This window comes from Pinus tabuliformis, chromosome 7 (assembly GCF_031772625.1).
Source record: "Pinus tabuliformis cultivar Carrire ecotype Pingquan chromosome 7, CPIR1, whole genome shotgun sequence".
In the NCBI taxonomy this organism is placed as follows: domain Eukaryota; kingdom Viridiplantae; phylum Streptophyta; class Pinopsida; order Pinales; family Pinaceae; genus Pinus; species Pinus tabuliformis.
In genome coordinates, this window is record NC_142293.1 from 1,628,063,590 (window position 1) to 1,628,087,819 (window position 24,230).

The 24,230-nt window shown below is 36.8% G+C and overlaps 1 protein-coding gene across 1 annotated transcript; it reads right to left on the minus strand.

Moving 5' to 3' along the window:
* Positions 1–2,932: 2,932 nt before the first annotated feature.
* On the minus strand, positions 2,933–7,941 carry LOC149254486 (pectin acetylesterase 8-like). Its single transcript, XM_089454794.1, has 12 exons — positions 7,487–7,941; positions 7,318–7,400; positions 6,873–7,002; positions 6,321–6,400; positions 4,631–4,717; positions 4,403–4,527; positions 4,220–4,280; positions 4,019–4,075; positions 3,843–3,920; positions 3,413–3,539; positions 3,152–3,300; positions 2,933–3,040 (listed from the first exon to the last, which is right to left on the minus strand). The coding sequence occupies exons 1-12, from the start codon at positions 7,707–7,709 to the stop codon at positions 2,933–2,935; spliced, it is 1,308 nt and encodes a 435-aa protein (XP_089310920.1). The 5' UTR covers positions 7,710–7,941.
* Positions 7,942–24,230: the final 16,289 nt, after the last annotated feature.

The following is a 24,230-nucleotide window of genomic DNA, read 5'->3' on the forward strand; positions in this document are numbered from 1 at the left end:
CTAGTTGGTTTTGACATGATTAGCTTTGCATGTTGGTGTATGGTTCTCTTGTTATCGGTGGCATAGTTTTGTTGGGTTATGATAGTGGTTTTTAGCCTAGTTGTCTTGCCTTTTTCCATATGTCATGGCGTGTTGGGATGTTGATCTCAGTTTTGAGATTTGGAATTGTTGGATGGATTTCAGAATCTGGGGTGGAGGTGGTTTTAAGGTTCATTCCCAAAGGCCTAGGAATCCCCTGACCATTTTGGCAGGATACATGGTAAAGCCTAAGGGAGGTGTGTTAGTTCAGAGCCTAGTGATCCAGGATTGGAATGCGATAAAGCCTCAAAGATAAGGAGATAGAAAATTCCTCATGGATAGTGATGGATTTCGGATAACATTCAAAGTTCGTTTTAGTTTTGTGATCGCAACATAGGTTTTGGTGTGATCACAATTTAGTGAGGGTGGAGGTGGTTTAACCTTTGGATTCCATTAGTTGTTTTTGTATTGTTTTATCCATGAGATCCCATGTTCATTCTTGGAATATGGCACAGGGGTGACTGGCTGAAAGAAAGATTTGGTTCAACCATGTCTACGGTCGAGTGGTACGTGGAAGTCCCAAACCTAATCAAATTTTCCTATGTTTATAAAAGCTAAGTTCTCTTGCTTTTGTACTTGTTTATATGTGGATTTAATGGTTGTTATCTCATTGTTATTGTCACGGTTTTATGGTGGTTATAAGCATGGTTAAGTGATTGGTTCATGTCATGGTTATTTCATGTATTTACTTTTAATTGTTAAAATGATGGATGCAAGATCTAATTGATTCCATAACAATTCAAAGGAGAAGGTGGTGATACTTCTTGTCATGTCTCATAAGAGTTTTCAGGCATTCATGCTATGTCTTGTATCTTAGACCTGAAGATTTTATTAATGCAAAGTGTTTGAAATAATGTCAGCCTCAGTTGGGGATGGTTGGGCCTAGTCCTGGAGTTATTTTTGGTTTATTAGTCTTGTCATCATGTGTTTAATGGATTTCAAAAGCTACAACAAGTTTTGGGTTGTGGCCAAAATTCTGGGCTTGAAAAATGCCTTAAATCCTACAGACTCTGGCACAGGTCTGTTGGAAATAATCCCTAGATGTAGGCATGCAAGCTTGTCAGAGTGTCCAAATTTCTCTGGATGCTAGAATGCCCATAGCATGGGAGCGTCGAGAGGTTTAATAAATTTAAAACTTAGTGGGACCCAGGAGCATGATACCTGTGTGGTTGGGATGGCTCCTGGGAGTATTTTGCGGCTGATGTGGAAGGTATGTTTGATGGGTTTCTGTCGATTCCACTTCCTTAAGGATACCTAAGAGATTGAGTCATATCATAGTAGCCTCTCTTCACATGTTTACCCTAGTTGGTCGATTACTTGGGTAGATATGGGAGGAGGGTGTTACATTGAGAATGTGTTGTAATGTTTAGTATTGTTGTCCCATCCTTCTGGACTATTCCGCAGGATACTAGATAGATCTTTCTCATTCATTGGTTATAATGGTTGTCGCATCTTTTTTGGACTATTCTATTGGATGTCATACGGATCTGTCTTGTTCACGTTTGATTCTATTTGGGTGGTACTATTATCTCGCTTAGAGGCTCATGTTATTATTTTCCTCCATAGTAAAAGAACTTTGACACACCTACAACCGAGCACACACCAGACACACCTTTCTTTTTGAAGGCACCATGTGTTCCTATCTCTTACTAACAGTTAGAGCCAAGGAAAAATCTATAATAATGCATGGCATTTGGGCCGATACTCCGGATGGGAATCCTATTCCAAACAGTGTGAGGTCTAATTGAGACTTCACATCAGGGAGACCCCTTGGTTGATGAATTTCCAGCACCATCAACAATACTATATACTAAAGATAATTCTACTAAAATCCATTCCCATTCATAGTTAGATCCAATGTAAAAAGAATGCTTTTATATATAGATGGTATTAGACAAAATCAAAAATAGTACTACCATCATATGGTTTTGAATTATAAAAATTCATAGCTTTGTAAAGGGAATATTATCTTTGCAAGATATGTTGCATGTCTTTATTCATTTCATGGGAGGTGTATTATAAATTGTTCACCATGTAAAATCTTTTTATGTGTCACATTTAATAAATTTATTCCAAAACCCACATGTGAAAAAACCATTAAAGAGAGATGGGATAGCATGTCGCAGTTTGTGGCATGCTCCAAATTTTCTTTTAGATAATAGTACTAGGTTTTAGTATATAATTTCTAATCTCTTCATACCGGTTACGAGGTTGGGATCCTATGATAATATCCATTTCCCCTCATCATTGGATATTAAATGTCTAAATAGGAAGTTTGAATTACACAATGTCTAAATAGGAAGTTTGGATTACACAATGTCTAAATAGGACGCTGGGATTTGTGTCAGATTTCTAGGTGGACCTTGTGCAATTTTCAGTATCATAAGGAAAACAATTCTTGAAAGTAGAAAATAGGAGAAGGTTTTATGTATGTTCTTTTAATGGGCTTTGTGTGATTTCCAAAATAAAATAAAATAAAACAATTTTTACATTGTTTTTACATCTTTATCATTATAAAATTTGTATAAATGAGGGTTTATGTATATTTATATTTAAATCTTTTTGTTGAATCTAATATGAGTAAGCATATATGTATTTCATTTCATAGACATTGAGTAGTAAAAGTAATTATTTATATATTTAGGTCAATTTGTTATTTTTAATAAAACAAAATATAAATAATAATTTATTTATTTTTAATTATAAAATAAATATATATTTTATAAAAGAGTGTTGTTAAGAAAATAGTACTCTGAAATGGTAAGGAATATTCATATTAAAATGTAATTTTTGAAAAGGAAATTATGAAAAAAATGTTGACCATTATCAACGTCATGGAAAATAAACCTTAACTTCAATTATAAAAGTTATTGTTACAAGTTGAGTCACAAGGGTATGGACAATCAATATCGTTAACAACACTGCGACCGAAAAACCAATCCCCAGCTGCTTTTGCAATGGTCTGCGAGTAAACAAATAAATAATAAATATCTACTTCCATTTTTTAATGTTCGAAATCACTAAGTTAAACATTCAACTTTTAAAAATGCTAACGCTTACTATAAAGACGCACCTTCGAATTTAATTTTGGAGAATCTGGCGAGTTCCATAGAGCTTGTATAGTTGTTTGACAGTGTGCATAGCATGAGTTGATAAATAGCCCTCCAGCACTTGGGTTAGACAAGCTCGGTGTTAATGCACTCACCATATTATTTCTAAACCCTGTAATATTCATAAAGTATATGAGTAAATTATGAACTATGAATTCTACAAGAAATGTAGCTTGGCGTTGTTAAAAAGCATCATAAGCGAGGGTTTTCATTTAGAAAGTAACCTTCCATTATTTTCAATTGCCATGGAGAGCAAGCTGTGATCTTCATCTTGCACTTCTGCCAATTATTTTTGGGATCTGCTTTAACGGGAACTAAAATATTCCCAATCTTTTCAAAGCAAAAGGCGAGTCATAGAAAATATTAAATTGCATCTAATAATTATATAATATTTGTAATGGTAAAGCTTTTATATTCGAGGAATGCTCTGATACCAATATAATGAACAAAAATCATATACTAGGAAAAATACTCAAAAAATTTGGTAATACATAAATATTCATTGTAAGACTAATATTATATAAAAATATTTAAATACAAGTGATATGATCTTCTAAATATAAGAGTATTCTTCTGAATATATGAACTTTGTTAGTTACAATGTCTATAATAACAATGAAAATGTCTATAAAAATATGAAAATATTCTATTTACCTGCAATGGATCATATGCAGAATTGACAACGAAAAGTGGTGTCTTGATCAACGGTAAGAGATATTGTGGAAAGAAACACTGCCATGTTATATCATTAGATGCTAGTGACGATTGTCAGAGGTAAAAGGCATCATAAAATAATTTCAAATGAAAAGAACTAGTGAATGTCGTAGTACCAAACTTGCAGGAGCCATTTTTGAGGTGCATGTAGTTGGCAAGTGTTTTAAGGATCCCTGCAATACAATATCAAATTTAATAAAAGCATGGCATTGCAAAATAGAAACACGAGGTTGAAAAATCCGTATGAAGAAAACAAGTGCAATATTTTAATTATCTTAGTAATATATGTATGTTAAAAAGAGTCAAGATATATATACATGAAATGTGACAATCTGATCATAGAAAAACCTAAATGCATGAAGTCCTGCCACATCCTTTCTGCATCATTTGCAACGCAAGGGTATGTTATAAAATTATCAAGATATGCATTAGCTAGGAATTGCAGATAAAATATGGATGTATGCATGATATCAAATAATAAGATGTTATTAAGGACATACGAGTCCATGAAAAATCCAGCATCTGGCATGCATTTGACTTTTGCATTAGTAGGAAGAAGAGCGTGAAATTCATCGCAATGAATAAATGTGGCTAGGCCACCCGCTGAGCACCCAGTGAGTAGAGCCTGCAAAAAAATTATCAATTGATAGTAGCATATTTCATTTTCCTACCTTATAACACTTTTTATTATATATATGCATGCTCAATAGATAATTAGAAGAGGGTACCTGTTGGGCTTTGTCCATTCCATGTGCCAATAGATGTTCCATTACAGCTTGCCATATCCTTTGCCCTCTCAAATGAAGTTTGGTAATCTGAAATATTAATAGCGAGATAATTAGAAGAGGGTACCTCTTGGGCTTTGTCCATTCCATGTGCCAATAGATTTTCCATTACATCTTGCCATATCCTTTTCCCTCTCAAATGAAGTTTGGTAATCTGAAATATTAATAGTGACTATTAGGTAAGAAAGGCAACGGTTTCACTGAGATGGATTTGCAAGGATTTTTGTTGATAGAACTTTAAACTTTTGTTAATACTGAATATTAACTGATGTGGAACTGGAAGGATTTATATGGATAGAACATAAAAATTTCTTATTTTTAGGCATAGTTACAAAATTTGGCAGAATTAGTTTTACACGGTATTTCATGTCAATTGTAATTCCGGGAATCTGATTGTCAGAGAGATCAGACAATTAACTTATTTCTCATGATTGCCAGGTTTCAGAATATTCCAAAAATCTACCAATGATATAAGTTCAGGAGCTTAAAGAACCTTAAAATTTATCATTTTGTTGTTCTTTAAGATAATTTAAATTCTATTTTTTTGTTTTTTGTGAGTAATTAGAATTCTATTTTTTGTTAACCAAAATTTTCTAATAAAACAAAAGAGACTAATAAAGCTATCCCAATTCTATTTTTTTGTTCACCAAAATTTTATGGTTAAAAAATAAAATTTAATAACTTTTAAAATATGATAAATATGATAGAGAATGGTAAATTCGTAATTGTAAAATCTGTAAATTCTATATTACAATATGAGGATAAACTTTAAACTTTTATATTCTATATTAAAATATGATGATAAACTTTAACCTTTTATATTATATGATGATGAAAACAATGAATTTTATGTTAATAAAATTCCTTCGATTAATTTTCTTGGAAATGTGGAATATAACGGATTGTACATTTAATTTTTAAATGGTAAATTTGTAATTATAACGTCTCTAAATTCCATATTAAAATATGATAGTAAATTTTTATATTAAAAAATTATTATAGAAAAATAATAAATTTTATGTTAAAATAAAATAGAAATTGTGAATATTATTTAAATTTTAAAAATTTTGAATGGAATTTGAATTTAGTAACTATGGTTTCAAGTATAACTCATATAAAATTCAAAAAAAAAATTAATTTTATGTAATAAGACAAATAAATTTTTTTTTTTCCAAATAATATGATAGTTGATTAGTGTAAAATTTAAATAATAATTTAAAGTATGTAAATAATTTAAATGACATAGGTGGTTGGCAAAGCTTGAGCAATCTAAAATATTTATATAATAGATCAGATCTCTAAATAATTTTATAATTAAAATGGAGGGGAAGGAATTGAATTGCAGGACCGTCAAAAGTCGTTGGAATCCCGCCAAAATAATTTCAAAAAATCTTGTAGAGGCAGTGTTTGAATCGTGTTTTTTATGCTGGAAATGGATTCAGCACTATCAAAAACGTCTAATACACCTAAAATTTTGAAGTTTACCAATTATTTACAAAAATCCTTATGTGATTTTCTCTAAATATGACTAAATTTCCATAACTTTCTAGACAACTCCTCCACTTGATTAAACTGCCGAATTAAAATTATCTATTAATTTCAAAAAAAATCTAATTATTTAAAACTAACATACCGGATCTACCTCCTCTACATCTCCCGTGAAGGACGAGCCGTCACAGTATCTCACCATAACGCGATTCCAATTATAGAAATCTGTTCAAACACAGTTTCCAGTGACTTCAATGATACAGAATAAAAAGTGAACAAATTTGTATGAGGAAATTATTCCGAATAAAATTTAACTATAAAATTTTGGTCTAAATTTCTTGAAAAATAACATTTAAAAATTAAAAACAATTATATTAAAGTATAATTTTATTTAATTAATAATGGGGTAGTAAATTAAGTGGGTTTGATTGTAAGGAAAATTTCACAGTTAAGCGTGTTTGATTCATTTCACCAGTTGTTTGATTGTAAGGAAAATTTCACAGTTAAGCGTGTTTGATTCATTTCACTAGTTTCAATCCCACTTCTTCACCTCTATAATCATTATCAGATGTACTACTTCTCATGAAAATAATCATAATTAAATGACTTACATAAAGCAGTACAATACCAAAATGATAGTTAAAAAACATTATATTTAATTATAAACCTAATACTTTAGAGTGCAAATTTAAAATACCTGGGTTTTCTGATAAGATGCCACTTAAAACACCTGTAAATATTGTTGCATTTCCCATGTACAGTGAAGAGCCAAGTGCAGAGCGTGCGCGCTCAGAACACGATGATATATCACTGCACCATCCTCCACCCTGCACAATAATTTGCAGAATAGTCTTGTAAACAAATTACCATGTCTCCTATTAATGTCAAAAAATTGTAGCAGGAACAGAACAAGCGACCAGCAACGACAATAACGAAGGGTATCAATTTCAAAATTAAAAAGACAACCACCATAACAGAGAACATAGACAAAGGTATTTTTTTCCAAGTGAAGAAATTGGGCTAGGAGCAGCTCTCTGGCATATATATTTTGGAAGCAATTATTCTCAACTGAGAAATAAAATCTTTCCACCTAACTATTAGACCACGCCCTTAAAACTAACGATAAAAAATACACAACTTACCTCTAAGTGAACCAGCCAGCTATGTGCTCCTGATCCAAATCCCCTTTGTAAATGATAAGCTGGTGGGCTTCCATCCAAACAAACTGCAATCACCAAAGAACTTATTAATCTCTGATCCAGAAATTACCCTAAATTTTTGACATTACCATAACACAGACATTTCACTTACCGGCTCCTTTGGTTCCTGCATTCTTCAACACAGTGATTTTTACAGAAGCCCCCAGATTGGACGACTCTATTGTTCCCACGAATCCAACAATTACCAAAACAGTAAATGTAGATTTTATGAATCCCATATGGTTATTTGCAGTCCCTCTGCTAACCATTTCAGATAGCCAATAGTGCCCAAGTAAGGCTATAGAAACCAATTCAGGAAAGTTAGTGTGAAGCATTATTGTAAAGCATTATATAGGCACAGGCTAATTCCTGAGGAACTCAGCTCTAAATTTGATGCCACAGCTTATAGAAACAAAGCGCCGAATCTGGTTCATAAAATATCAGCGAATCCCAGCATTTCGCAATTAGTTATGGGTGACAGATCCCCGTATTGGAGAAATTTGTCGAATACCCATAATATAATATGGCGACCTGTTAATATGAGTTCAAACAATTTGTCGAATTCGGCCAAATTTGTCGAAATTTGCAGATAAAATATGGTGGGCGACCTGTTAATATGAGTTCAAACAATTTAAAACCGAACAGCTTACTTAATGAAACAACCCAAATTTACGCTTTCCGTGAGGCGTGGTTCTTGCGGTTGAAAGCGACACAAGCACATAAAACGGGGATCTTGAGTTTTATAAATAAAAGCCGTCGTCCTTTAAAAAGAAAATAAAGGAATAGGCGTCACAAAATAAAAGAATTGCAAGTTGAACGGCGTGCAAACTGTGACAATAATGGCGAGTTAAGCGTGACATTGCGACAAAGCAACATTCTAACCCGTGAACAATCAATCAAGCTCGAAAAGGCCATGTTCGGCATCAAGCACGCCATGTACTCTAATTGTCACCCCTTCATCTTCAACTACAACTCCATTCTTGACAACTTACACCGAGCAAGTCAGCACGATAATATTGGTTTGAAACGCGTTGACCTAAATTTACTAATGTGATTTTCTTCGAAATTAGTTTCAAATATTTCAAATGTTGTTTCTATTTATAAATTTATCAAACAAACTAGTGTTATACCAAATCTTGTTACATATAACATAGTTTTGAGCACTGATTATGAGAGGCTGGACATGGGAGCCTCATACGATATGTTGAAAACCATCTACGACACTAAGATGATGCCAAGTACAATGACTTTTAATCATTTAATGAATGCCCATTTTAGGCTCAGTAACTATGAGGAGGTCATGAGGTTTTTCAAAGAAATGTTAGAAAAATGTCATGGGGTTGATCCTCCTACATATGTTGTTACTATTAGGGTTTTGTGAAAGAAGAAGCAATGCAATAGGCATAGGACCTGTACTTGGAGATGAGGTTATAGGGTTCAATATTCAGCAAGCCTATTTTTTGTAATTTGATTGGGGGATTTTTCAAGGTAGGAAACGTTTAGAATACATTGGATGTGTTTTCGTTTATTCCGAAGAAGTTCAAACCCACTGTTATGTCGTATAATGTCGTGATCAATGGGTTTTGCAACGTTGGTCGGATACAAGGGTGCATAGAGTATTTGGAGGAGATGGCAAAGAGGAATATAAGTCGTAATCGTGCCTCGTATGCAATTTTAATGAGTAGGTATATTGAACGCAATGAATTATAGGAAGCTAAGAGGATTTTTTATCAATGGTGGCAAAGGGAAACATGCGAGATGTTGTGTTATATACATGTTGTTAGATAAGTACTTCAATGGAATCGAACCACCAAAAATTGATCGTCACCATTCCATATGGATATCAGGGCACAATGGAATCGAACCACCAACCTCCTGCTTGTAAAGCAGGTGCTCTTCTATTGAGCTAGCACCCTTTAAAGAAATAGACTTTTAAAAATTAGACCTTGAAACTTCATAAATTGTAAATTTTACAACTTTCAATAAATTAAAGTATTGACAATCTTTTACTAAAAAAGCAAAGAAACATCAAAATTGCAGGTCCCTACCTAATAGTTATGGAAGTTATGAAAAATGGGTGGAGGGAAAAATATATGGGTTTCCAACGAAGATGACATGCCCTAATGAGGTCGACTTCTTAGCTGCGAGACCGACTTGGTCTTGGAGGGGTATTTTGACACTTTATACACAAAAATCATTATTTTGACATGTTACAAGTTGTCCAATGGGGTCTTCTTCATATGACAATGACTCTATTGACTTCTTGACTTCATGACAAACCCTAGAATCACTCAATGGGTGCTTGACCTATAAATAAAATGACCATGAGCATGAAACCCATGCTACAAAAATAATGATAATTTTTATTTTCTTTTTACAACATAAAAAAATCAAGAGTACATTTATTATTTATGAATACCGAACCTAGTTACATATTTCAACATATCCCCCCTCTACCTTTATAGAATAGATATAGGGGGATAACAAAAAGATCCATAGAAAATAAGATTAGGGTGGGAAAAATAAATATGATAAGAAAAAGACAACAAGCAACAAAATCTAATAATTTGAACGTGTGTCCACATGTACTTAAATATTAGAGGAAACAAAAGAACCCAACATGATTGATTATGCACTTTATAAAATGGCATTTACTTCTTTAGTAAAAAGGAAGAAAATCCTAGTAGTCTCTTTTTTCTATTGTCCTCTGGAATAAATCATCTATGTATGGCATTGGGGTTTTGTGCTACACTCTATGCTTACAATCCAACATTAAAGTAAGAGTTCCCAATTTTTTTTTCTAAATGTCTGATTTGTTTGAGTTTGGGCCAAGCTTAGTCAAATCTTGTCAAGTTCAGCCAAGATGTAATGAGCTTAATTATGTTTTCCTGAGCTAGTCAACAAGCTTGACCTTGGATTTAAAAGAAGAAGTTTGATAGAGATGACTGTTCTGACATATTTTGACAAATTTTCCCCTTTTGTATGTCTCGAAGAGAGAATATGAACTAGCCTCCTCTTACCACAATGTGGCTAGATAAGCAAGACAAATCAGAACCGATATTGTCCACTAAGAGATTGTGAGTGAGGGACATTTATTCTGCCAAAAGATTCTCAGAACTTTCATCTAACTCCAGCCATTGTTTTTGTGTTGTTGCATCCATAAACACAAATGCAATTTTTTCATCAAAGAGGCTTGAACACTAATATGGGCAATTTCAGCACCTCACTTTTACCAACTAGGCAAACCCCTATTTTGGAATTTATTTTAATTGTGGAATTTTATGTCAAATTTCTATTTGGGAATCCAAATTAGTCTTCTTTTTTAGACTTTGCCCAATGTTTCTTAAGTCCATGTCTTGTGACTATGCTCTCCACTAGGATATAAAATATTGAAAACTCATCTCTTTAAATCAAAAACTTGTACCATAATATAAATAGGAAACTCGTGTCTTCTAATTCAGAGGTTACCCTAATTGAAGATCTCTCTCCACATTTTGGTTCAAATATGAAGTTAAACATGTTAAGTAGTTTTGGTCGTAGAGTTTACAATAGTTGAGCATCCTTTTAAAGGGTGGTCCCAATTTGAATTCATATTCATAGCTAGAGGCTTTCTAGCTATAGGGTGGTTTCCCGTCGTTTCTGATATGCAATTTGAGTTCATAAGAATAAATTCATCACTGTGATAGTGTTTCTATCCAAAGTCACTAAAATATTATTTCTTCCTGTCCAATATTGTTTCTCCTTTTTGGAATCATATTGGCATCATTTGCCACAGATAATTGTCTGAAATTTTTTAGAATTCTAAATCACACACACAATTTCAATCAAAAACATATGGTGTGAATGATCTAGAAGATCTGTAAAAATGTATAGTAGGTACCTTATGTTTGAAACTAGTAAGATGTGATGTCAATGATATCTAGAAGCATGTATGAATCTTTCTTGACCAGATCCTAACACATAGCTTTGCACAATATATCTAACATATAACAATAGAATTGTTGTTTACAAAGGGCTTGATTATTTTATTTGATGTCACATTGCCTGCAAGTTTCTACTCCACTTCAACCTGATTTATCCATGGCAATAGAGTTGTTAATCTTGTAATGGAATTATTAATCATAGAGACGTCGTGTATATGCTTATACAGAAACAGAAATTCCAACTACATAGCACACAAGTGCATCCAACAGATGTCAAATGTAATAGCAAAATAACAAAATGTTGTCCAATACATCCTATGGTAGAATGGTCTATAAACAGAATCCAAAATTTTCAAAGAGATTAAATTTCACCAGTCTAAAGTATGACTAGGTTTTTATACTAACCATATACTTTGCCTAAAACAATACATAAACTATTTCCCCTCACCAAATGAAAAACCTTTTGATAAATAGATCAATCAGACTACTATAGTTGCTTGAGGTATAAACTACATTTAGTCACTGTAATCATGGTTGCTATGAATAGTTGCAAATTAAGTATATCATAAGCACTATTGCCTTGAAACTGATGTTCAAATTAAACATGGCTATAGTAGACTGCATAGGACTATGTTTCACTGAGTTTTTGGGGACTGTGGGACAAAAGTGCATGGGAAATATTTTGAGGAAAAGATGGAGAGACCTCCCAAACTTCAGGGAATGCCACCCCAAAATTTATTTTAAAAATAAATAAATAAATAGAAATTAAAAATATAAAAATTGTATAATATATTCCAGCTATATATTAATATTTCACAGTATTCTAATTGCAATTCTATATGTTGGTTTCCAAATTGAATGTTGCACTGGGTTAGGGAACAAGAATGTCACCAAATCATGATAAGAGGAAGTTGTAATATATATAATGATGGGTGTCCATTGGGAAGTGGCCTCGTGACAACTTGGAGGGGTCATCACGACAATGACCCGGTGGACATTTTTGTACCTTTTGTATGTTATTGCCATTGTGGCTTATGTTGGGGATGTACCGTCTTGGACCTCATGCCAATTGTAGCTAGTGTTGGCACTGTACAAGCACCCTCATTCTCACCTAAATGCTAGACAATGAGATTAGTTTACTTTCAAATTTTCATTCTAATAGATTGTTTCCCATATATATGTAAAGGGAAGTCCAATTGTCTCCAATTCCATCAATGGGCGTCCTAGTGTTGAGAAATCAATGGCAGCTAGATTATTGTGATTTCCCTTTACTTTGATAAATGCTTGTGAGGTTCTTTTACTTAAATTTGATGTATTTGTAGTTATCTTCTTCTTTACTTGATTATTATAGTGTTCTTATCATCAAAAAACTACCAAACTATGAAGATAAATGAGACAAGACGACACAAAATATAGGCTTCTAGCTAGGGCCAAAACCTCTCCTCTTGAGAGGAAAACCCACAAAAATTGTTCTCTTCTTATAGAATATTCAAATGATGAATTCCAAGACCTAAGACCCAAGACAAAGACCCCCCCAAGATCAAGTCAATCTCTCCTTTAAAGAACCTTCTCTTCCTCAAAGTCAACCCAAGTCAAACTACTTGAAAACTTCATATTTCATCCTCTACTTCAAATTCTTGGCCACTGCTATAGGTCTGTAATTTTTGGCTCTACTGCAGAAACCCTAGCTTGCATGTGTGAGAAAATGATGGTGAAATTTACCTTCTCTCTCCTTCACTTGGATTGATTCTTTCTTCTTGGAAATTCGGCTTGCAAACTTGATACTTACGGCACCAAAATTCAACTTATTTGGAGGTCTGAAATTTCTATTTTGCTACAACAGAATGATGCCCTAACTCTTTGCACATGTGGGAGGATTTAACCCAAAACAATCCTCAAGAATTTCAGCTTCTCTTCTTTTACATTTTATGGCTCTTTAGACTTCTTTCCTTCTTGGATTGAATTTGTTCTCTCACATAATGGAATTTCTTGGATGTGTCTTCAAGTGAGGTTAAGTACCTCTTATATATAGACTTCCCCTAGAGTTCGAACTGTCATAATAAGGATGACTTGTCCTTTCTTGTAGGCCAACTTGATCTTGGACGGTTTTAATGACACAAATTGACTTACATAATTTCCTTTGACTTGATGCATGATGCCCAATAGGGTATTTTAAATATTTTAATGATTCTTTGACTTATTCGACTCAATGAAAAAGCCCTAGAAGCACACAATGGGTGTTTGGCCTAAAAAAATTATCCTAGAGCATGGAACCCATACTATAAAAATAATAATAATATTTTTTATTTTCTCTTTGTATTAAATATATAAAATCAAAAGTGCATAAGACATTATGAATACCGAGCCTAGTTACATTTTTCAACACCTAGCACTCCCACAGAACTAGGAAAGGGGATATCCATGAATTTTGGGGGTGGAAGGAACACATTCCCCCGTCCCTGTGATGTAGGAAATACAAAGGATGCATCCCCAGCACACAGTCCCATGCAAATCACCAACACCTTAGCTTTTCACAAATATTAACAGGAATATATATTGACTTTTAAATGTTAATTTGAGTGATTCAATTGTTTCCTATAACAATACTCTCAAGTTACTTGCAATGATTATGAGCAATATTTGAGGCACACCTAGCTTATTATTGTAGAAATACTTTGGAGCATATATATTTTGTTCTTTGGGATTACAAATGCATAAGATATAAATGCCAATATCAAGATGTTGATCCAAAAAAAAGGAAGAACCTAAATAGAACAATTGAAAAGAGCATTGTTGAAAATCCAAATAATAAAATTGAAGAAATTAATGGTAAAACCATAAATATGACAATCTCAGATCAACAAAGCCCCACCCTATCAGCATCTAAGCTAGAAAACATTTACTATTATTTTTTTTGTAAATTACCTACCACTTCAAGTACATGTTGGAGACCACCACTTCCAAAGGAGTGTCCACATGTTAATATTGTCGCATCATCCATAAGTGCACCTCTGGTACATAGAATTATAGCATAGGAAACAATTAGCATAAAAACATGAAATAAGCCCTACAAAACAATATCAAATTGAATTGTGAACTAGCCATCAGCACTTTGAACACTAGATATTTCACAGTTGAGCAGAACAAACTCCAAATACAACTTCCACTAAATATGCAATGTAGATCCATGTACAATTATTCGTAGCAGGACTTTCAAAAATTATGATGCTCCTAAAGAATAGTATGAAATGTATTTTAAACAAAATTATAGTAAACAAAAATGCAAAGCATAGTTCAAAACTTGTATTGAAAAGGCTAAAAACCCTAAAAATGAACCAGGAATATTGCAGACCAATATGACTCTACCAATGTATGCCAACTTCATGCCTATTATGATACATGTATAATATGGAAGAAATGCCTAAGATTAGCATTGTATTATATATGTGGAAATCAATTGAACCAAAAATAACACGTAATGTACTTTTAAATTCTAAGAAACGGGCACTAAACAAGCACCCACAAATTATGAATGAATTTTGAATATGTTAAATATTACTACAACATTCTACAAATAGCCAAACTTCATACAATGTATTTTAACTTAATATCAATTCACTGATTGTAGCACCTCCAAACAGAACTAACAAACTTAAAACTCAGAAAATTGTTGAAAAACCTTAAAACATGATATAAAATGAGAATAATCTTAGTTGGACAAATTCAAAAATTAATAAGAGACTCATGCCAGTTCATGGAGTTTCACATCAACTATTAGGCATATTAACAGTGTTCCATGCAGATGTGTTGCCCGCACTTCCTGCGCTCCAGGGGCAGGGGGGACCTAAAGAAATGTTTCTCCATGCCGCACCTTTGGGGGAAACTCAAGAAAATGCATCAAGAAATATTTCCCTAGTGTGTGGGACATGTTTCCCCAAAAGGAGGGCATATAGGTGCTCCCTAGTGCATGGGACATGTTTCCCCAAAAGGTGGGCATATAAGTGCTCCCCCCACTAGTAGGGGATTTCCTGGTCGCCCCCAACCTCGATCTTTTTGTCCAACAACCCTTTAAGATAGAACAAATAAGGTATAGAGCTTTGAGGAGTTTGGTACTTTGGCAATTAATGGTAACCTTGATAATTAATGGTAATAGTAAAAGTGATAAGCTTGAGAATTCTACTAGAGATTCTATCAATAGGTGGTCTCCTATAACCTTGTCAAGTGTCACCTATAAAATTATCGCTTCGGCTATGGCATTGCACGTAAAAGATTATGCTAAGAAGATTGTGTGCAAGGAGCATATTAGCTTTGTACAAGGGTGCTTTAGTATAGATAATGTGATCTTGGCTTGAGAGGCTATGCAATGGGCCAAGGAGATTAGTCAGCAAGCTCTCTTTTTGAAAATTGACCTCGATAAAACCTATGATTGAATTTTCGAGACATTCATTACTGGCATGTTGCTATGCTTAGGCTTTGCTTTGCAATGCATAGAGATGGTTAGTACCCTATTTTTTCGCGCCTCTACATTTGCTTCAACAAATAAGACAATGTCTCCCCATTTTCATCTCTTCAAATATACCAAGATTACCAGTAAATGTTAGCCATAAGAGATCACAATTTTTTTGGGACTGTGGGGTGGTTGGTTTATTGGGATTTTATCTTTCTTATCGAGTTTCAAATTTCAAGAGGGTTACCTTTAGCTACTTATGATAAGTTTCAAGGAAGTAGGACTATTTATGATAAGGTTTAAGGAGGTATTTTCCCCCTATTAGTGGAATCTGGACTCTTGCTAAATCATAAATTTCTGGTATATCTAACTTGTCAACTACTTGGATATACTCTTAGTTACCCATTCACCATAGCTTAAAAAAAAACAAAAGCAATAATCGATCTCCCTATGTTGTCCTCCGTAGGGACTTTCAAACAAATATGACCGACCCATGTCTCCTAGCACTCCCAAAAGGCTATTTTACCTCTCCAAAGCTTCATGAAGAGGCATACAATTCTCAATAAGACTAGCAGGGATTGCATACAAGTTATAGGTGCAGATCCTACACTTCTCAGCACATGTGGTGATGGGAATTTTAAAATACAGTCTATACCCATGTTGTAGCAGCTACATCCATCCTCCAAAAATTATGCTTAGCCTCCTTTTGGATCCTCCCTTCCAACCTTCATAGTAGCCCGCCTTACTTCGTCAAGTTCACAAGCTTCAGTGTCTTTCTTGCATAAAGACAACCTATCGGTCATAGCTTGATCCATTCCCCTCATAGGTTGTTCACTCGGACTTAGTCTAGATGGAGGTTGAGCAGCTTCCTCTTGAAAATTGCGCACTTCTGAACGGCAACCAGCCTTCCCTCCAAAAAAGGCACAATCCTCTCTGGCAGCCTACTGGGCTCCATGATTGCATAATCCTGCCTGCAAACACTCCCAGCAAGATTTTCGCAAATTTCCCCAGCAAGGCTGCTCAGCCCATAATTTGCGCAAATCTGGGCAACAGTTAGCTTCCCTACCCAGAAATTGCGCAAATCTCCTGGGAAGCCAGCCCAGCTACCAGCCAGAAATGCACATTTTTCTCCAGCAATAGAGTAGTTACTTGCATGTGTAGCTGAGTTGACTAGTTCCCTCCGAGACTGAGCAAAACAAACTTGCATGCATGGGTTGCTTCTCCAAAGGCAGCATGCAAAGGCATACCTTGTTTCAAGGATCTATGTTTAGCAGTTGGAGGTTACATGCAAGGAGCAATTCAAAAGCCTCCCACCAAGTGTCGCTTCCCCTAGATTTGTGGCATGCATGTCACAACCTTGATGTTATCAAAACTCAACAACCGGATGCCGCAAAGCTCATTCGTCACATCATCCTTGTAGCTATGACATCCCACATCACATCTAGGAGCAGTCGGCGCATTCAACTCAGCTGTCTTGGGGTAAGCCCGCTTGCCATGCCTTGTGCTGCATTTCTGTCGCTTTTTGTGTTTTCTCTTGTGGGATTGTTGTTTGCTTGATTTCTTTGAACGCTTTCTATCATTTACATATATACTATCTTTTCCGAGCTCTGTTTCATTTTTTGTTGCTATCTCACTGTTGTCGCATGCATGAAACTATTTTGCATGGACGTTCGCCCAACCGGCGAACTGCCTCACCCACATGCATGTTGATATATTTGTTGAATCTTTCATTTATGTTTTGCATGTGCTTTCAATCACTTCTTCTATCACTTAGTGTCGCCATGCATTTACTGTCTTAGTTGCTTTTAGTTGCCTGTCGGCAAGTCGGGCCAACCTTGGCCAGGACTCTACCTTCACCAAGGCTGCATTACACAATCTAGGGAAGGAAGGCTCACCTTCCTCTCCATATTTGTGCATTCCTACCTAGCACTAAACTTTAGGACTTTTTTCCACATTTCTGGAGGACAGTGGCTTCTTGGCCCAAGAAATTGCGCAAATCTATCCCTGGGCTAGCAGTCCTTCCTAGCTAGAATTGTGCATGGAACAATCCCAGCAGTCAGCAGCCAGACTGGATTGTGAATTGTGCAGTTCCAGCAGTTAGTCAGTCTCCCAACAGCCCGGACTGTGCCTTGTGCAGTCTAAGTAGTCGGTCTCCCAACCTCCTAGCCAAAATTTCGCAACCTTCATGATAATTCACCCAGGTATGCTGCAAGTCAATTCTTGTGTTCATTTTGGTTTTCGATTGACAAATTGCTTGCCATGAGTGTTGCCATGTCTCCAGGTATCTCAAGTGTTCATTTGCCTCTCAGAAGTACAGTTACAATGGTTTCCAAGAGAGAAGAGACGAAGACACCATTTAGAGAAGACTTGGGGATGAAATTGATCAAGTGTCTATGGACTTGCTTACCCACGAAGACATCAAGTTGTTCATAGACAAAGACATCAAGATATGACTGCAGCAGCATCACAGCGAGAAGCATCATGAACAGCAACTGAAGACAACATTCCAAATGCAACGAATGCAAGAGGAGGGTTGTTGACAACACGGAGGCGGAACAAGGTTGCAAGCTCAAGTAGATCCATTGATGAGGAAAGAAACATTAGAGACTCCGGCTATGAGGTGACGGTGCGACATGAAGATCATGCTAAGATAGAGAATGGAACAAATAAGGAGTTTTGTGTGCTAAAGCAGCAACTCAGGAAGAACATGAAGCTACACAGACAGATGAATGAGTTGTAGCAGGAACAAGAACAGTAATGAGCACAATATGCACTCACAAATGAAACTGCGCTCGTGCAAGTTAAACATCCATCCCAGCAGCTGACACGGAGCAGACATGGTGAGCAGTGTTTTCGATCGCATGGAATGGATTCAGCATCATGCATGTCATTGAGTGCACACATGAAATCCAACCCATTCAACACACTCACCAAGGCGAAGACAAGAAGCAATTCCAATTGGAGTTGAACATGTACTTCGGAAAGTTGATGCGCATGACCACCAGAACACACTTGAAGATTAGCACAGACACTATGCATCAGTGTGTTTTCGGTTCAGCCGCACCCAAGAAGACCATGTGCATTTTAGCAGACGAGTTGGATGAAGGAGTCGAACCAATGCACCACTTGCAACAGAGGAAGAGTTCGCTTCAGCAAGATGTCACCATGAGGTGCTTGCACACAATCACAGATGACCAAGCATGGCATCATCTCACCTTAACCATCACAAGCATGTCAAAAAGTTGGTCTCATCACAACGGACTGAGCGTCAGTGATGTCTTGCAAGGCTTGCTCAAGCCATGTTGTCTCACATGAGTACATGTGCATTGTAATGTTGAGTCATGTCAATTGTAAGTCAAGTGTCAACAGTTGGATGTAACAATCATAGAGTAGGTGAAAAGTCATGAGGGTAGTTTAACTGTCACAAAGGGGAATGTCAAGGGTCACCCCACCTTTTCTAGAAATAGTCCCTTATGACTCATTGTACAAGCTTTTGGTCAGCCAAGCTTCTATTAAGACTATCTTGAAGAAAGCTTGGACATTATTGTAACGCGCCTTGGCTTCTCCTCTGCATGGAGCTAGTACATCTCTTTGGAGGAGTAGGCGGATGTGGCTATAGCAGGTTTACATGGATGTATTGTATGATTGGAACTTACACTTTATATAATAAGAGCTAGCACATTTTCATGCATATGTTATTATTGTAGTTGGACTGCTCCAGTTGCCTTAATGATATATGTTGCTTAACTTACATATTTGTATATGAACTAATTCACATGTAATTATATGAATCTTGTTGCAAATGTGTTGTATATGTTATTACTGTTGTCACCGTCTGTGTCGACTGCTCTGCCAAACATCGGACAGACCTTTCACATGAACCTTTTTGTAACAACCATTGCACTCGTTCGGACTGACCCATGAGTGTTGTACGTGTTATCTTACCTTGTATGTTGTGACTACCGCATCTGAGTGGACTGCTCCGCCGGAAGCTATGTATGTCATTTTTTTGTGTTCCTAGCCAAGTTGGGACTGATCCCTTTCAACCTGGAACTCACCTTCACCTTTTTCTCCCCCTTATGTGTTAGAACCTCTCATACACTTTCCTTGACTCACTGCAGCAGTCACACCCTTGCTACTAACAGAGTTATCTTACTTGCCTCTATGCGACATCGCGGTCAAGGCATTGCCTTACAACCCACTGCTGGGACTCCTACACCAAACAGTATGCAGTCTAATTTGGACTTCTTACTGGGGAGATCCCCTTGACATGTTGGCAGGTCTAGCACTAGAAGGAAATCCTGATGACAAGTTGTGTCCTCTCATCCAGTTGTGAACCTTTGCACATCTTTCATGGAGTCTTGTACTCTTCTTCCCCCGAGGTGTTTTTCGAATCGTGAAGATGTCTCCGTCTCAGGGAAGCTTTTCGATCTCTTGTCCACTCACACATATGATGTTGAAGGTGAAGTGGCCTGGCCTGAGCACTTACATAAATTTCTTTCCATGATTCATAAGGAAGATGAGTTTTCTGACGAATAGGTTGGTTTTTTGCTTGCATACACGCTTTGTGAATCTCCATTTCGTTCGCTGCTCAGTCTACCGGCTGACACCATGCACTCATTTGAGCACTTATGTGATCTTATTGAAGACATATTCTATCATTTTGATCTAGACCATCTTGACCGGAAACTGTTATAGCAACGGAGGACTTCGCATGAATCCGTTATCGATTTTTGGCAGCGCTTCCGTGACTTGTAGTTTCAAGCTCAGAGGAGCTAGATGAATTTGCTTATCTTTGGGACCAATTCGAGTACTGCCTTAAGAAATCTACCTGTCCCGAGAGAAATTTTGAGATCAATCCTCGCTCAACATTCTTTGTTGATGGAGCTACACAATCTCATGTAGAAGTGTGCATTGTCTCAACTTACTATTCGCCTTCCTCTTATTCAACAGCTCCACCACTGCCCAGTGATGTTGAGGATCATGCTCACACACCTATTCATCCTTCACACCCTCCTAACATCACATCACTCAGTTTTCGCGCAGATTTGGTTGTGATTCCTTCGAGTCCTCATATGCATTCTTTTCTATGACCTCCATCTTCGCACCCTGGTGTTCCTTCGGATGATGTTGTCTTGTGTTCGTCCATCCCGGACTCTTCACTTGTTGTGAACAAGGAACAACCCACTGATGGAGTTGGTGTTGCACAACCAACATGTGTTGTCATTCATGAAGAATATGAGTGGGAGCTTGAGCATCAACACTCGGCAAACGATGACTCCCTTCCATCTAAGCCCCCTCTGTTCTTTCCTAACATCGTTGGTGAACCTGCCATCCATGATTTTGCATGTGTTCCTTCATCCACAGATGCACCGATTGTTGATCTTTCATAGGACACACTGTATGTTAGCCCATCATCCAACAATGGAGAGGGCCAATCATTCATTGTAAATCCACTTGATATTTCATCTTCTTTTTCTGGAAATGCCGAGGGCGAACATCCTTCCTCCACATCTACCCCTCTGTGTGATTCATCAAACCATGATGATGCCGACCAACATCCTAAATTTTCTGATCTTGGTTGTCGTGATCTCTTCACCTCATCATCTGATCACGAGGTTGATTCACTCGTTGGTAATCCGTCTAAGCCACTAATCTACGAAGATCCATTTGTCAACGAAGTTGAAACCCCACAGACTGTCGAGGCACTTCAGTCTGAGTTGATAGTTATGTCAGGCCCTCACTGTTCTAAGGTTGGTTTCACTTCCGACTAGGAAATTGTTCAAACACTCAAGGCTCTTCATCACTCATCTGTATGCACTCAAGATGAATCTAACACTCAGATTTTACTTCCTCCACTCAAACTACATGATCCCATTTGTCATGCATTAGAGGAGTCTTACATTGCAAGCACTTGCGCGCGATGCAAGTTATATTTGTTTCTTTCGTTTTCTTACATGTCACAGTCAAGAGTGTGCTTATGCTTTAAAGTTACACGTAGTGTCACAGAACACCATGATAATTCCACAGACTGCACGTCATGCACATGCACTCACTTATGTCCCATGGGCACTTTGAATCACGGTGTGGTTGTATTCATTGTTATATCTTTCTTACTTGATGGTTCGCACAACTAGCTTGCTCGCGAACCAAGCCTTCACCAACATGGGTCTAACAATATGCCGGTGGCTGCATTGGAAGTATCACTTCACGTGATCAGGCCCATGTACCGTTACTGTAGGAGTAGGAGTAGTGTTTTCTTTTAGTTGTTTGTTTGCATGCTTGTTTGCTTACGTGCTTTGTTTGCTTGCTTGTTTTCTTGCTTGTTTGTTTACTTACTTCGCTTTCATTTTTTCTTCTGCTCTTGCTTTGTTTTGTTGATTGTTAGTTCATTTGCTTGTTTCACTCATAGGTTAGTTTTGCATGAAACCATGTATGACTCTTGAAGCGAGCTGGGTAAAGTACAAGAGGGCTTGTACAACTATCACTACTTGGTTATATGTCATCTTGCCTCTATATGATGAGCTTGTTACCTTTATTCCATGATACATCAAAGGAAAATACGTATTGTTCGAAGTGAACCTTCGTGTAAACACAACGCTTGCACGCTAACTAGTGTCACCTTCTCTGGTTGATTGTTTTTGGGTTAACCCTTGTCAGCTCAGTCAAGTAGAATAAGGTAAGGGGGAAAACCTTAACAGGCACGTCAGAGATACAATAAACTACTTCTCTGTTGGAACAACCCTTCTGCTCTCAATAAGTTGGGATCCTCTTCCACCTCTGAAATGAATAAGTGCTATGCACAATGAAAAATGAAAAAACGAAAAGTCAAAAATTCAAAATTAAAAATGAATAAGTCAAAAGAAGAGAAAGGCTTCCTGTGCAAGGAGGTGTTGCAAGTAACTTTGTCAGGATACTGACCAAGCTCACTGGCAGTGGAGCCATGCTTGTGTTCCTATGTGACTCCACTGGGGTACTGTCCAGGCATGCTGGCAGTGGAGCAACACCAGAGATGAAACTAAGACTCTGACGACTATACTTCTTGTGCACCTATATACCCCTCGACCTCAATCGAAACAAATGTGTTTCCTTGGCTTGGAATGTGTGTTAATCGACCAAGGGTTTAGCAGATGCTACATCTTACAATCAAGTTAGTGTAAAACCAAGATGAGCTGAAAACTAAACAATACTTCCCGAGGTGTTAGACTTTCTTTTCACGAACAAAGTCCATTTATAGAAATGGAGTTCTACAAGTGTGTCACCAAGTGTTGTAGTGGGTACAACCACCCTCCAATATTTTGTTGTAGCCTCGTTTTGGAGCCTCCCTTCCAACTTTCACAGTAGCTTGCCTTCCTTCATCAAGTTCACAAGCTTTAGTGTCTTTCTTGCACGAAGGCAATCTGTCGGTCACAGCTTGATCCATTCTCCTCATAGGTTGTCCACCCGAACTTGGTCTAGATGCAGGCTAAGTAGCTTCCCCTTTAAAATTTTGCATTTTTGGAGGGCAAGCAGCCTTCCCTCCAGAAATTGCACAATCCTCTCTAGCAGCGTGTTGCACTCTAGTATTGTGCAATCTTGCATGCCAACACTCCCAGCAGGATTTGTGCAAATTTCCCCAGCAAGGTTGCTCAGCCCACATTTTCCGCAAATCTGGGCTACAGTCAGCTGCTCTACCCAGAGATTGCGCAAATCTCATGGGAAGCTAACCTAGCTCCTAACCAGAAATGCACATTTTTCTCCAGTAGTCAAGCAGTCTCTTGCATGTGTAGCTGAGTTGACCAGTTCCCTCCAGGACTGAGCAAAACAGACTTGCATGCATGGGTTGCTTCTCTGAAGGTAGCATGCAAAGGCATCCCTTGTTTTAGGTATCTATGTTTAGCAGTTGGAAGTTATATACAAGGAGCAATTCTGAAACCTCCCACCAAGTGTCGCTTCCCCTAGATTCGTGGCATGCACGTCACAACCTTGATGTTATTAAAACTCAACAATCGGACACCGCAGAGCTCATTCCTCACATCAACCTTGCAGCTATGACATCCCACATCACATCTAGGAGCAGTCGGTGCATTCAACTCAGTTGTCTTGTGTTGAGTGATAAAAGGTGTTTTTTTAACTCCTAATTATCTTCACATTAATTGTCAACCCAGGGACGATTTTTTATTTCAAGAGTGTACTCAGTCTGAGGTGGTCACTTGCTCAAGAGTAATGTTTTGCAGTATAATGCTTAAAATGCAAAAGTAAATGAACGCTAGAAACAAAATCTAATCGGAACAGCAAGAAACTGAAATGTTCTATAACTAAATCATTTACTCAAACAATCATCAATCGAGGACTCAATAATGATAACTCTCTCCCCTGTAAACTGATGCAAATGAAAATCAATCATAGGCAAGATCTCCAATCTAAGAACTTAGACAGCGGTAGTCAATGTCCTTTACAGTTGTTGATCTTTCAATCCACACTAAAGAAAATAACTGGAAATGGCA

Bases quoted from the DNA above. Each gene is read 5' to 3' on its own strand.
- LOC149254486 (XM_089454794.1), bottom strand. From the start codon at position 7,709: ATGCTTCACACTAACTTTCCTGAATTGGTTTCTATAGCCTTACTTGGG. The intron at 6,401-6,872 runs GTATTTTAAATT...GTGTTTGAACAG, and splicing joins CATCTTATCAGAAAACCCAG to ATTTCTATAATTGGAATCGC. The intron at 3,921-4,018 runs GTACTACGACAT...ATAACATGGCAG, and splicing joins AAATGGCTCCTGCAAGTTTG to TGTTTCTTTCCACAATATCT.